The following is a 14,866-nucleotide window of genomic DNA, read 5'->3' on the forward strand; positions in this document are numbered from 1 at the left end:
ATATACTAACACATTTTGAGGCAATGCAGATTTAAATATGAAAATACATCAAAACAAAGGAAAAAAATATTTGTAAAGAGTGATAAACTAATAATAATAATAATAATAATAGGTAAGCTTACTTGTAAAGCTGGTCACAGATAAGGCACACTTTTGACTCGGTTTTTTGTTCCAAATGGTGGTGCTTGGTTGATTCACAAGACTTTAAAAACAAACATGATCTGCAACCACAACCTCTCTTTTACATTGTCATTCTTATGCTGAGGGGAAATGTGGCTTGCATAAATTGAATTGGAGGAAACATATAATTAAAACATATTTAGTTAAATTGTATGTAAACTTTTATAAATAAAAAACGGTATGAAGCTGGCATATATAAATATAAGACTTTTAAAAGCGTACTACCCACATCAAATATAGCCAAATGAGGTCTATTTAAATATAATGCATTTACTTGATATAGTAGTCTACTATTTGTATTCTGCACAAACACAGCAGTGGTTCTGAAGAGGGCAGGCTGATCACGTGGTCTGATTACAAGCCAATCAGCGGGCAGTATTCTGCAGCTGTTTAACTGCAATGGCGGATACAATGAAGCTTAGTGAACATCACCCTCCTCCTCGTGAATCCAGCAACATGTCCAGCAGCTACAGGGACTGCCTGTGTGCGATACTGAAGCTCTTTTCAGACTTCGGGAGAGAGGTTGGTTCACATTGTTTTAGCCACATTTAGCCCCGAGATACGTTTCTTCTCCGTCCGAGTTGTATGTTAGCTCCATGCTAATGTTTTTAGCATCCCGGGTTAGCAGGACACACTTCATTCATTTTACTCAACATTCAAGCCGTGCTAAAGAAAGTAGCAACAACGTAACCTTCCCTTGTTTTTGTTGGTATTTATATCATTTCAATTTACTAGCTCGTTGCTTCCAGACGTGGTTATACCAGCTTTTCTGCCTCACCAATTTAAGCAACCTGCAACATCCTGCAGTTTTAAGGCAAATGTATGCATGTAGCTCCTTTCAGAAATTGGCCTGATTCAAAGTCAATTATATGCATTTAAATGTAATAAAAGCAAACTTAAAGCAGTTCATATGTAGGAATATGTGAACATAGTAAAAAACAAATTCAGAGGCAATTCATACAAATGAAATTAAGACAAAGTGAAAATAAAGCATTAAACATGACATTGTTTATTGGGATTCAATCTTACTTGTGAGATACCAGCCTTACCAATGGGCCATACGCTTGTGAGATACCAGCCACCTCGCCTCACCAATTTAAGCAAATCTCTCCTAATGTCACTTCACCCTGTTGTCATTAACCCCGCTCACCTCTCTTTCTAGCTCTCCCTGAAACCTGTATTTAACATGTGAACTCTGTAATTCAGGATCACGTGGTCTGAATTATTTAGCACTTACGTGATTCCTATTCCCGTCCATTCTCTTGGAAAAGCAAGAATAAGAACACAATCTTTGGGGGGGAAATAAATATATGATAAGATAGACATTTATTGATCCCAATTTGGGAAATGTTTGTGTTGCAGCAGCATAAAAAGACATGGCATTGTACAATACATATTCAAAGACAAGAAATAAACAAGAAAGTAGAAAATATACATGTTGAATTTACAAATGAACAATAACAAGATATAAAGCAAGGTATTATATATACATAAGTATGTGACACAATATGTATTAGCAACTTCAATTCTTTATGTACACATATTCTTGCACCTGCTCTACCTTCAGCATGTATATCAAATATATCTCTACTTTATGTGGCATTATCAAAGTGGAGTCTCTCCAATTGGATTATTATCTTTGATAAATAGGTCATTATAAAATCTCAGAACATTTCCATAATTCCCAGAGTCCAAAATTATATTCGAAATGGCTTGCATTATCTGACTAACAGTATTTAACCTAGATACTCAATAAACAAATAATATAAAATCAGAGAAAGGCAGAAAACACTTACTAATGCACGCCGGCTGATAAGTAGAAGTATTTTAAGCACTCAATTTGCTTTAATGTGTTGTGCAGTGTCGCCTCACTTTTTGTCTCTTTCTATATTTTTAAATCAAGCTCAAATTGAGTGATGCTGCTCTGAGAATAGAAGTCAACATCGATGCTGCGGATCTCCCGTCATCTCCAGATGCTCACGTGCACAGCTGTTTGCAGGAGCATATCACTAAATTACAGGTACATTAACACTAAAAGGGTTTGATTAAATGCTTTTAAATTGATGCCTATACATTATTATTTGTATAGGCTATTTTTAAACTGCATTATACCCTTTAATGCTTGTTAGTAAAGGCCTATTTCATTTAAAAACTATTATTTGTGCTATGAATGCTATATTATTTTTTCCCATTTTTAAATAGGCTGTTTCAGAAAGCTTAAAGACGCTAGTGGATGCTCAGGGCGATACATCCTCTACAAAAGACTCCACAACAGACGATGCCGTCACCTCTTCGTCACTCAGAGAGCAGATGACGGATCTGTCTGAGTTTTATCCTCAGACCGCCGCCGACGAAGACAGCAAGACGGCAGAGGATGACGTCATGGTTCAGATCCGAGCCAAGAAGTCAGAGGTTGGTCTCCGTCAGCAGATCTGGAAGTGACAGTTTTAGAGACCTCTTTACTCTATGTTAACCAAATGAATACTGATAAATAATTGCTCCCAAGGATGTGAACATGACGTGCCGCAGGGAAGCAGAGAATGAGGGGTCCTTTAGTGCGGTGGTTGGGTAGAACAGACCACATTGCTGGAGGGCTTTGAGAGAGGGCCAGGTCCTTGATGGATTATGAAGTGGATGCTCATTACTCTGAGATTGCATGTGGATGAAGGACAAGAGCCCCCCATTCTGTTGTGCATTTATTTTGGTAGCCAAGCAAACAGTATTCATATTCCATCATGGGATGATGGCCAGCAATTCAACTGTTTTGGATACCTGAACATATTGTCTACTACATTTTCTCGTTCCATGTAATGCAAATGACTGTTTGCCCCCCAACTCATTGCTTTCTTGACACCTATCAATAGCTCATCAATCCACTGTATCTCATTACCTTTGTTCTCTGTCTCCATTGAAACCCTAGATTGAGCGAAGAATATCTGCATTTATGGAACGCAAGCAGATGGAGATCAATGAAAACAATGTACGCGAGTTTTGCAACGTGATCGACTGCAATCAGGGTGAGAATGGGGAAGAGGTTGGGGGCAGGGTGGAGAGGGAGCCTGCACACAGATTGCCAATGTTTGGGAGAGAGCTGATTTCCACAGGCGAGAGGTCAGGCTGAACTGCACAAAGAGTGGGGCTGAAGTAGCTAACACACTCGGCCTCGAAACACAACCAGCTTAGCCGAGAAAAACACGAGACCGAGGGCTTTTTAAATTCAAAGCCTGAGTGAGATACCAGTAACAGAAATCAGGACACACTAATGGCAATAATTGGCATTTAAGCCATCTATATAAAATGTTTCTAAGAACTTTAATTACATTTTGACATTACGTTCTAATTATATATTTTTAATCAAAATGTCTCCTCAGTAGAAAACAGCTGTGCCAGGACAGATGCAGTTTTCACTCCTTATCCAGGTTTCAAAAGCCACGTGAAAGGTAAGGAAATAAATATTTCCTACAAATGTCAATGTGACATTTCTTAACAGCTTAATTCTTTTCAATTGCACTTGTCTTTTTAAGTAAGTCATAGGTTCATAAAGTTAATGAAGAAAAATGACTTGACAGATGACAAGACATTTTTTTTTTTTAATATGTTTTGGTTTAATGAATACATAAAAAGTATTATGAATGCATTAAATAAGAAGTGCTGAACCATTTGAAGAACCAACCGATAAACTACTTTATAGATCTGCATGCTTTGTCCTCAGACCCGTTTGCTCGTCCCTGGTTTTAATATCATGGCTTTTGTTTGTGATCTTCTTGCCTGGCTAGTTACCCGGGTGGTGAACACTTACGGGCCCCAGACTCGCAGTGGGGGGGGCCAGGGAGAGGCAGGGGATCCGCAGAGGGGCCCGATGTCGAGAGACTGTGGAAACGCAGCCATAGAAGAGCGACTTCAGAACATCGAGACTCACCTGAGACTCCCCACAGGTCGGACAAAGTGTCTCACTGTATGTTACGTTTAACATGTCTGAAAGGCTTACGTGTAATAACAGAAACAATCTTGCACAAAAATAGTGTGTTCGTGGTGTTCTTCAATCATAGCAATTTAAAATGAGAGTGTATAGTAAATGTTATAGTCTATATGCAAAGTGGAATTAATCTGAAAAATAAGGATTCAAGGTTAATTTATTGTTATTTTACAACGAAATGCAGCTGTAGCTTAATCCATTATGCAACACACTTAAAACAGAACAATAACATTAGTAGTAGTGCATTCCTGAAGTGCTTTTTAAAACATTGCATCAGGACTAATTGTAAACAACCAAAAACAATGATGAATTCTCTAGTCTGAGCAAGCTGATTTGAAACTGATATTCACATTATTAACAAAGACATATTTTATTATGACTTCTCTTTTGAACAGTCACAATCCATACCCACGTCTGTTGTGTTCATCATGTCAAACAACAAGTGTTTTCCTTCCTCAGCGGGCCCTGTTCCTCTGAGTGTGTACCAGAGGCTGAAGAAGCTGGAGGATCGGATCCTGGAGCTGGAGGGACTCTCCCCGGAGTACTTTCAGTCCACGGTGAGTCTTTGCCTTTAAAATAGATACCTTAAAGCCACTTCATATTAATTCAGTGTTTATACACATGTCTTTTATTGTAATAATGTGCGATTTTTAAATCTTCTTTTTAATTCAATTTGCACATTTACTGTGTATGCTTATGTTAAGAAAATATCACTCGTCACCGGCTTGGTCTTCAATATCAGGATACATGTATTTATTATCCTTGCAAGAATGGAAGTAGTCATCACACACAGAGCTGCGTGGGACAAATAGTTCCCGAATAGTGTCCTTCGCATGCCTTAAATACAAGAGAGGGTGTCACAAGATAGAAGAATACCGGTTCAAAGCAGTATTCAATGTTTAGTTCAGATTAGCTAAGGCCTGCGTAAGCAATAAACATGACAGTTAGAGATGATCCGATCACGTGATCGGGGATCGGAGCCGATCACGTGATTTTCAAAAGATCGGAATCGGGAGAAAAAAATCGGGGATCGGGATTTTTTATTTTTTTTATATAAAATATTTTTATTATTTTATTTAATGTTACAAAACAAAAATGACCATGTTCACGTCTTAAAGTCATCCTGAGGACATAGTTTTGGTTTAAAATTACACAACATCATGTATGTGTTGCTTCTTTTGGGCTTGTTTTCAGACCTGGTTGCTTATTCCTCTGAAATCTGGCAACAGAGTGGGCGCAGTGTCTAATAGTAGCAGCAAGCTAACGAGAGGCTACGTTCAGCTGGTGACTCGGGAGTCGGGACAGAGCAAATGTCAGGAGTTTGGAAGTATTATAAAATTGAAAGTGAAGGCAGTGTAACAGCCAGGTGCAATGTTTGCAAGGCGGAGGTTCCGCGTGGTGGAAAGAACAGAGCTACGTTCAACACGACCAATCTAACACGCAACCTGAGAAACAAACAACAACACGACGAGTACACAGCGGCCACTCAGGGAACGGCACTGAAACAACCGACACTTTCAGAGACTTTTAAAAGGAAAGAGAAACTGCCCCAGAACAGAGAAAACAGCCAAGATAGCTGACTTCATCGCGTTGGATGACCAGCCGTTATCTGTTACCTTTTTTTTCTCTTAATGCATTGCATAAAGATCGGATCGGGAAAAATCGGTATCGGCAGATTGTCAAAATCAAATGATCGGAATCGGATCGGGAGCAAAAAAAGGTGATCGGGACATCCCTAATGACAGTCATATGCCTATCCCCATAGAGGCTGAATCATCGTGTTAATCACATAGCTATCACATTACTTCGCCAGTCATCAAGGATAAAGCTGGGAAGATTAATGGCATTGATAATTACAGACCCATTGCTTTAGCTAGCATTCTCTCCAAAGTGTTGGAGAACATTCTGTTGGATAGGCTGGAAAAGTATTTTACCACAGCTGACAACCAGTTTGGTTTTAAAAGAAAACACGGCACAGATATGTGTATTTGTGCTTTAAAAGACATTATAGCAAAATATAGAAGCCATAATTCCACCATGTTTCTGTGTTGTATTGATGCTTAAAGGCATTTGATAGACAGAGAGGGGTACCTAAGTACATAATAAGGATCTTAGCCTTTTGGTATGCACATCAGACTATGCAGGTGAAGTGGGGCAATACTGTGTCTGAACATTGTTATGTTGGTAATGGGGTCAAGCAAGGTGGGATTTGATCTCCTTTGTTGTTTAATCTGTACCTGGATGATCTGTGGAGGAAAGTGAACTTGTGTAAAACTGGCTGTGTCATCGGAGCTAATAATCTTCTCCCCCTGCAGTGCTGGCTTACAACAGCTCCTGAGGACTTGTTCCCAGTATGGCATTGATTTTAATATGAAGTATAACGCCAAGAAGAGTAGCATCATGATTGTGCGAAGTAAAGAGGATAAAAAGGCTGTATTTCCTCATTTTATTCCCAGTAGCAACATTCTACTTGTGTGCAGTGAGATGAAGAACCTTGGTCATTATATTTCTCATGATCTCACAGATGACAAAGACATCCATAGACAGCGCTGCAAACTGTATGCCCAGGCAAACTTATTAATGCGGAAGTTTCACAAGTGCTCTGTAGATGTCAAGGTATCACTTTTTAAAGCTTTCTGTTGTACACGGCTCGCCTGTGGAGTAACTACACGGCTCACCTGTGGAGTAACTACACGGCTCGCCCGTGGAGTAACTACACGGCTCGCCCGTGGAGTAACTACACGGCTCGCCCGTGGAGTAACTACACGGCTCGCCCGTGGAGTAACTACACGGCTCGCCCGTGGAGTAACTACACGGCTCGCCCGTGGAGTAACTACACGGCTCGCCCGTGGAGTAACTACACGGCTCGCCCGTGGAGTAACTACACGGCTCGCCCGTGGAGTAACTACAAGGCTAGAAGCATGCACAAATTAAAAGTTGCATACAACGATGCTTTATGGTTTCTGCTGAGGGTACCAAGATGGCACAGTGCCAGCCAGCTGTTTGTTAACTTGGGGGTCCCTACCTGTCACGCCCTTTTAAGAAAGTTAATGTACAGATTCATGTGTCGCCTGGAAGACTCGGACAATCATGTTATCTCCATTTTAATTAAACCTGTGAAGAGTTCTACCCGGTTCTCTTCCATGATTTGGAGACATTGGCGCAATAGCCTCTACAGACAGTGAGCATGTGTGGCTCGCTGTGATTGGACTGATGTTATGTTTTTATCTATCTGTTTTGTCTTGTTGTATGTGATATGGACCTTGAGTCTGGAATAAAGATTGGAAGTAATATGCCTACACCAGTGTGTCCTGACGCTCTTGCTACGTAGGGCCTTTGTTATCATGTGCTACTCTGATATTAGAAGAGTACATTCATTATTTTAAGGCTGGAGCCACACGGAGACGATAACGAAACCAACCGAATTCGATATCAAAAAAGTCTTCCGTCCACACGAGACAGCTCGACCCGCTGGAGACGCTGTAGTACATATGCCGGGCCTGTAAGTGGCGCTGTACTTCCGCCACAAAATACACCAAAAGCAGCGAAGAAGACCCCCGAGCATGGTTGCCATGGTTGCCTGGTTGCCCTTCTGTTTATTCTCCGCGGTGGATTTAGCAACATGTAGTTCATGTAGTTCTCCATGTCCACTTGTTGCTGATGGTTGTGGTGGAGGAGCTGTATATTTTGCACTAACATCTGCAGCATGGTCAGTAGCTACTGACCATGGTGGGAGAGGCGGGGCTATTGCGTAATCGTTATCAGGAAATGATCGTATAGGGCGTAAACACGGAGCCGTTTGACCCCCCAGAGCGGTGCGTCTGCAGATCTATCCACCTTGGGACCCGTTATCGTTATCTGCGGTTCCCTGTTGGCCTTGTTGTGGCCGAACCGCCTATAAGATAGAACCGTCGCGGATACGACCCGTTTCGTCTCCGTGTGGCTGCAGCCCAAGTCCCTTAAAGTCATAGGTTTACCCTTCCTTTGCTAAAGACATTTGAACTGTGATGATTTTGGGGATGCCGTTCGATTATTGGTCATACAGTTTAGATCCTCGCATAGTCTTGCTTTCCTACTTTGTGACAAGAGTGTGTGGATGAAGCATTTTGTTGTTAAATGTTACTTATATAGCGGTTAAGTAGTTTGCGAGCCAGCTAATTTGACCAATTAACCATCAATTTAAGTGGTAGCCGTGTGCTACTAATTCAACAGTACAGAAGAACAGTTCTTCAACAAAGGACATGATACATAAGTGGTACGTTTCTTGTAATTGCTTTGAATGGGGTTCACATCTGAAAGGAAGTGCTCCAGTTTTAGATGCTGACCACAGAGTTTCGTCTCCCCCAGTTTGACCTCTGCACTTACCTTATCACCCAGGGGAACCACAACAAGGGGATACGCGCTTCCGGCTTGGTTAAATCTTAGCTAGTGTAAACCCAGAGAACAGCACGCATCTCAATATGTCCGAAAGTAATTAATTGGACCGTGTTCAATATTCAAGTCACAGACTCTCATTTCCCGTCTTGAAGGAGTCCGTCCGGCACGAGTTCAGTTCCAGAGCGAGTGTGCTTTAGATGCTGCACGTCTCTTCAGAAAGTATCTCTGATCTCCGCATGCTGCCGCTCTCCGTCTGCTTTGACTCACTGCATGTTTGTGTGAGCCGAGCAAAGGATGCTGAGTGTCTTTGAATAAACTGATGGGGTCTTTTATATTCGGAGTGCCACTTTTTTTGGTGGCAATTTCTAAAAATGCTGTAGTTTGGTGTTTGCTGAAGAGCTGCACACAGTTGGCCCACAGGAACAACATCTTAACACTGAACAGTAAAGGAGGATCCTTAACAAATTATGCAGCAACTTAAAGATGAGCAATCTCGCAAGGTTCAAGCCAAAGATATGGAGTCAAAACACATTTTCTGAGCGGTGTTAAATGGGGGACGTCAGACACATTGCTTCCTTTGTTAACTGGGTGTTTCTCAATGTCGACGAAGGCTGCTCCAGAGCCACTATTTCAAGCATACTACGTCATCGAGTGCCGCCGAAGTACTGTTCCAATGTCCAGCATACTTGGAATTCTACCGAGCCCGGCGTACTTCGTAGCGAGAAATTTCGAGGCTGCACATGTGTAGACTCCGCAGTCTTAAAATCCCCACAATGCTTTGCGCACGGACCAATTTCCCCAAATCTGTGGCGGAAAATGTAAGGCGGGGCCTCTCATATGACGCACACCTGCTTCACCTCGATTCTGAAGCAAGTGACTCGGAAGACATGTGCTACCACAGGGTGTCCGCGGGGTCTTAAAAAGTATTAAAAGTTGATAAATCAATTTAGCGAAAATTAAGGCTATTAAAAAGTATTAAAAAGTATTAAACGGCATTTTCCAAGGTATTAAGAAGGTCCACAGCAACGACAACATGAAACACCCTTTAATTTACTGAAACAACATGTCGGGAAACCCCCTCAAGGCGGCCCCATGCATAGTGTGCCATAAAATGCTGCTTCTTATTTTAAGTTTCGTTGCCTTGCTCCGCTCTGTGTGTGTGGGGGGGGGGTTGTTATCTGCTGGTGGACTACCTGAGAGATTTACAGCAGGAGAACACGCCGTCCACCGCGGAGAATAAACAGAAGGGCAACCATGCTCCGGGGTCTTCTTCGCTGCTTTTGGTGTATTTTGTGGCGGCAGCAGCGCCACTTACAGGCCTGGCATATGTACTACAGCGTTTCCAGCGGTCTAGTGTGAACGGACACGTTAATGAATCGAATGTGTGTGAACGGAAGACTTTTTTGCGTTTTACTGTATGCGTCCTCGTGGGGCCGGGGTCTAAGCCAAACTATATCCGGTCACAGAGATCTTCTATTTTAAAGTAAGGTCAACAACACATATCGACCCTAAATATAGTTTATATTAAGAACGAGAAAAGTCTTAACATATCGTTTTTTGTAAACATATGACAAATGTGTGAGGGTGATGACGTCAGAGCGAAGTTGCGATGAGGTCTTAAAATGTATGGAAAGGGTCTTAAAAAAGGTCTTAAAAGGTATTACATTTGACTTCAGGATTCCTGCATATACCCTGTACCAAGCAAGCGTACTCGACATTGAGAAACTCCCAGAGTCTCTAAATAAACAAAGCAACCTTACACGATACTGTAACATGCATGTGTAAGATGACCTTACACAATGTGTCACCTCTTGTAAGTGCATATTTGAGAAATACTCAGCCTATGATTTCTTTTCTTTTTGTTAGTCGTTTGTACAGAAAGTAAACGGATAACGACCTCTGTCTGCTCATAAAAGCTAGTTTAGAATGTGTACTAATTAAACAAGTTGAATGTCTACTTTTTCCAGAGTCACCTACACAAGAGACCGAAGACGTCCCCTGCTCAGGTCAGTAGTTGTGCTTCCTTTCACTGCACTCTTTATGTAAAGGTCGGTCATTATTTGAAATGTTGATCAGGCTGTCATGATTTGTCCTTCAGGCCTGCAGTCTGACGGAGCTGGATGAGAAGATCAGTGCCGTGAAAGCAGCGCTACTGAAGAGGGTGAATGAATTTGGGCCTGGATATGAAGAAGAGTCACTGTAACACCTCTGTCCAAACACACTGTCTTTACTTCTGTGTCCTTTTGCGTTTCTCACCATCAAAAGCATTTCTTATGAGCTTAATTTGACTGTATTTCTATAGTTTTGTAGTTAACTGACATTGTCCTGTAATTAAATATATGTTCCCTTCATGAATGTTTCGACTCATGAGTTTTACATGTAAACTATTAACTGGGATGCATGTGCAATCGGAATCTTATTATGTGGTCCATAGTTTCTAAAATAAACTGCCCAAAAGTCTTAGTATGTTGAAAAAAAAGACAGTGTAAAATGTCCGAGTGTCACATAATAGAAGGTAACATGTCACCAAAGGGTTATAAAAAGCGTAATTTTATAATACTACTTTGACTTTTACAACTTTTGACATTTTTCGATGTCTGAATTTTAACAACTTTCGACACACTATACTATGAATTTGTTTACATGATACTATGACTTTTTTTTATAACTTTTTTCGACATACTATACTATGACTTTATTATCGAAGATATTGACACTACTATGAATTATTTTTACAACTTTCTTCGACGTTCTATCACTTTTTTTCAATCTAGTTTTTTTTATGACATACTAAAGAATGGGGCATGAAATACAAGAACATTACCTTTTCATCCCTCCTTCTAATTTCCCTTTAAACAGCTTACATTTAATACAGTACTCAGCTGCTGTGTCAACCTGGTCATTCTTGTGTTGGTACAACAAGTCTACAATGTATGATTCTTATTTATTTCACATAATATACCATTTCCTTTCAAAGTCTGTCGTAAGGTCTGACTTACAATCAACCAAATGCTACCATTTGAAAAGCTGTAATGTCATAATTCTCCATAGCATTAATGAATCAACACTTTTCTGACATGTGTTGAATTATTCCAGCTCTAATAGATAATACAGGTTCTGATCTGAGCTACTCCTCAAAAACACAGCAAACAAATATGATATACATTTTTTTCCTTAAACATGTTCAGCATTAATCTCTAATGCTGGCAGGGGGTGTGCGTTCGTGTGTGTGTGATGAATCAGAGCACCTGATTTATCTGCTGACTGCTGTGTGACAATGATCACCCCTAATGGTTGTCATTATACCAAATGACCTGATTACGGCATCTCTGTTTGGAAAACATATTGGAGACCCAACAAACCAGCATTAAATGAGATGCTGCTGCGTTTGACACTGTGACGTGTTTACAAAACGCTTTCACGTCGAGATTCAACTGAGCTGAGCTACAATTATGAGTTTTGACTTTTGATGAGTAACCCTGGTTCTTCTTACACCTCAGTGCAATAGTTCTTACACCCTAAAAGTGCAGATGTATTGACAGTTTTATGGTGAAGCCTGGACATAAACTAATATTCAGATGCAAATTGATTTCTTATTTATAATAATAGTGTTGATCTTCATTAAAGAAATGCATGAGATGGAGAGACTGACATTTCTGTTAAGACTAATGCACGACTTGTAAACTGTAATGGTCCCATAACTCTAGATGCATGTTGTCCTGCGCTTGTTTATTGTGTTGTTTGCTTTTTAATGTCCGAAAAAACTCAATAAAATCTAAGTTAAAAAAGTGTTCATCTAAATATAATTTTAGATGATCTAAAGGTCATGGGGTAGTCATTATCTAAATAAATATTATATTATATAAACAACTAATAGTAGTTATAGATACTGTGAGCAAGAAAATAAACAAAAATAATTTGTTAATTTACCAATTCACATAAAAATATTGGAATCTTTCTCTTGAACATTACAATGTAGTCGCTTGTTAACTGCAGATAATACATTGATCACAAGTTGTCCTCTTAAAGTTACAGTACGCCAAGTAAGAATACGTATCACGTGACGCGCCTCGTCCCTCTTACAACCAACCAAACACATCCTCCTAAGCATGCTGCTCTATTTGAGCTGCCAGGTCTTCCTGCCTCTGCCTCCTCGCTCATGCTGCCACTGCTGCATTCACTTGCTATTGCTGCGTTCATGTTGCTGCTGCTCGCCTGCCCCCCACCACCCCAGCTCCACCTGTAGGCTCGGGGGATAGTTATCTAATCATCACTCAATGTTGTTTGTAAATCTGTGGATTGATGAGGCCCGAGCCGAGACGCCAAACTATATGCTGCTTCTAATAAACATATTAAGTCCAGTGGTTGCACACCTGGGTCATTATCTACATCCGAGTGTGAAATGATTCATTTGTTAGGTTTATCTTAAGCTTTTTGCTAAATGATGCTACTCTTGTTGAGCCTCATTTAACTATATTATATAAACCATGTCTCTTAAAAGGAACAGCTAACAACTCCTAGATCTACGTATGACATGAAACGGGACAAGAGGCCACACAGAGTATTTGTCAAGTCAAAAATGATACAAAACTCTGGTCCAACCTTTAACAATGTGTCATGTTTTTATGATTTTTTAATGTAAAATATTACCTGAAGAATTTTAAAAAAAGCACATGGGTCATTTTATACTCATGGTAATATTCTATTATCACGTTGTGTGTACTTACTCAAAGAGACCCTCAGGGACAGGGATTGCAGATTAGCTGTTGATTAATTAATGCTGTATTATCTTTCATTGGTTCTTATAATTGTCCCTTTACTTTTAAATAGAATAAAAGCATAGTCACTACTAATCACAGCAGTCGAAAACATTGAATGGAGAACGGTGGGTTATCTCTGAATGTAGGACGGGTCAAATGGGAAGCAGCGTTAAACGAGAATATTTAAGGAAAGTATAAGCAATACTTGTGAGCTCACCAAAGCTGTCCATTTGAGTAATTTTAAAACGTAAAAAAGTAGCAACCCTCTTAATTAAATTCAGTTTTTGCAACAAAAAACACACATTAACACATCATTTAATGTTCAAATTAAATAAAAAACTTCGGCACCAGGTGTAACAAACAGGAACAGGAAAAAACGATTTTCTCACGTCTTTGTAAATTACTGTAACTCCCCTTCCTTTTCTCTGCACTTGCTCTTTGTACGTCACGTCAAGATTTATTTCAGCGTTGATTGATGGAGTGACCTGACTACAATAGCAGACGTTGCATTGTGTATTTTAGGAAGATATTTCATTCTTAACACGGAAATGGGGATTTTTTTTTCACCCCCTCTTTCAGGTGTACCTCGCTCCGTCTGTCTCTTGCTCAGAGACTGGAACCTTCTGGGCAACAAGGGGCCACAATGTGCTGGGAAGGGGAGCACTTGAGCTGCAGCGATGTGGATGGACGTTGAAGGGGGGGTTGCTCATTGTTCCCCGGGAGCTTTTGTCTCAGACACAGTCCCCTTATGAGGGTTAATGAGGACAAATTGCTCTGAGTGTAACAAATGGATTATGTAGTTGGACAAAAGGTTGTATTTTGTGGGCTGCGTTTGCCGGGATCCACCCATCATCTGCCCATTGAGCCGAGCACACTGACGAGCGCCTGCATGAAGTGGCTCACTAAATATCTCATTATCTTTATCCGGTCTGTTTTATTACATGAGCACATTATGCATGCAGCCCCCTACTGTGAATCTAAACCAAAATGTAAACTTTAAATTACTATAAAATACAATTTGTAATCCCCGGCTTATTTCCTACGGTTTATGTGTAGAAAATAAAGTCAACATTAGTGTCAGTGGTTAGTGCTCTAAGGTTGGGTGGGCATAGTGTACCCTTTCAAATGAACAAAGCGCCACTTCCTCATTGACTCTATGCAAGTCCTGCCTGTCAATCAGTCCTCCCTCTGCCCTGATTCTTATAATGTCTTGGGAACCTCGGTTAAAAGACAAAGACGTGTTCCTTGTGTTCCAGTTGTATTTTTTTTTTTCGGTAGGGTCGATGGAGAGGATTCATATCTATTCATATCTCACAAACTCCTAATGGGCTCCAAGCTCTCCAAAAAGAAAGCTCTTTCCTGCGACTAGTCAGCTCCAGTCTTTATTCATCTGTGGCTCCGTGTCAAAAAAGACTGTTGCTCGTTTGTGCCCCGAACAATGAGGAACAAGGCTAAATCTCCAGCCAGGAACAAAGGACAGAAAACAGGCTTTTCACTCTGCAGAACATTAGATTCTGACACATTTTGCCATGGCAGTTTTTTCCCCATCCTGAGTGCTGTGGCTCTGGACTTT

General features: G+C 40.5%; 1 protein-coding gene across 2 annotated transcripts; it reads left to right on the forward strand.

Moving 5' to 3' along the window:
* Positions 1 to 507: 507 nt before the first annotated feature.
* mbip (MAP3K12 binding inhibitory protein 1) lies at positions 508 to 10,884 on the forward strand. Of its 2 annotated transcripts, none has more exons than XM_034110922.1 (9): positions 508 to 702; positions 2,084 to 2,200; positions 2,383 to 2,592; positions 3,101 to 3,197; positions 3,552 to 3,620; positions 3,957 to 4,115; positions 4,616 to 4,713; positions 10,501 to 10,539; positions 10,632 to 10,884. In XM_034110922.1, the coding sequence occupies exons 1-9, from the start codon at positions 580 to 582 to the stop codon at positions 10,734 to 10,736; spliced, it is 1,017 nt and encodes a 338-aa protein (XP_033966813.1). In that variant the 5' UTR covers positions 508 to 579; the 3' UTR covers positions 10,737 to 10,884. The 2 variants fall into 2 exon arrangements, with proteins under 2 accessions (XP_033966813.1, XP_033966814.1); XM_034110923.1 differs by having other exon boundaries at positions 3,555 to 3,620.
* The last annotated feature ends 3,982 nt before the right edge of the window (positions 10,885 to 14,866 follow it).

This window comes from Pseudochaenichthys georgianus, chromosome 22, assembly GCF_902827115.2.
Source record: "Pseudochaenichthys georgianus chromosome 22, fPseGeo1.2, whole genome shotgun sequence".
NCBI classification, from domain to species: Eukaryota; Metazoa; Chordata; class Actinopteri; order Perciformes; family Channichthyidae; genus Pseudochaenichthys; species Pseudochaenichthys georgianus.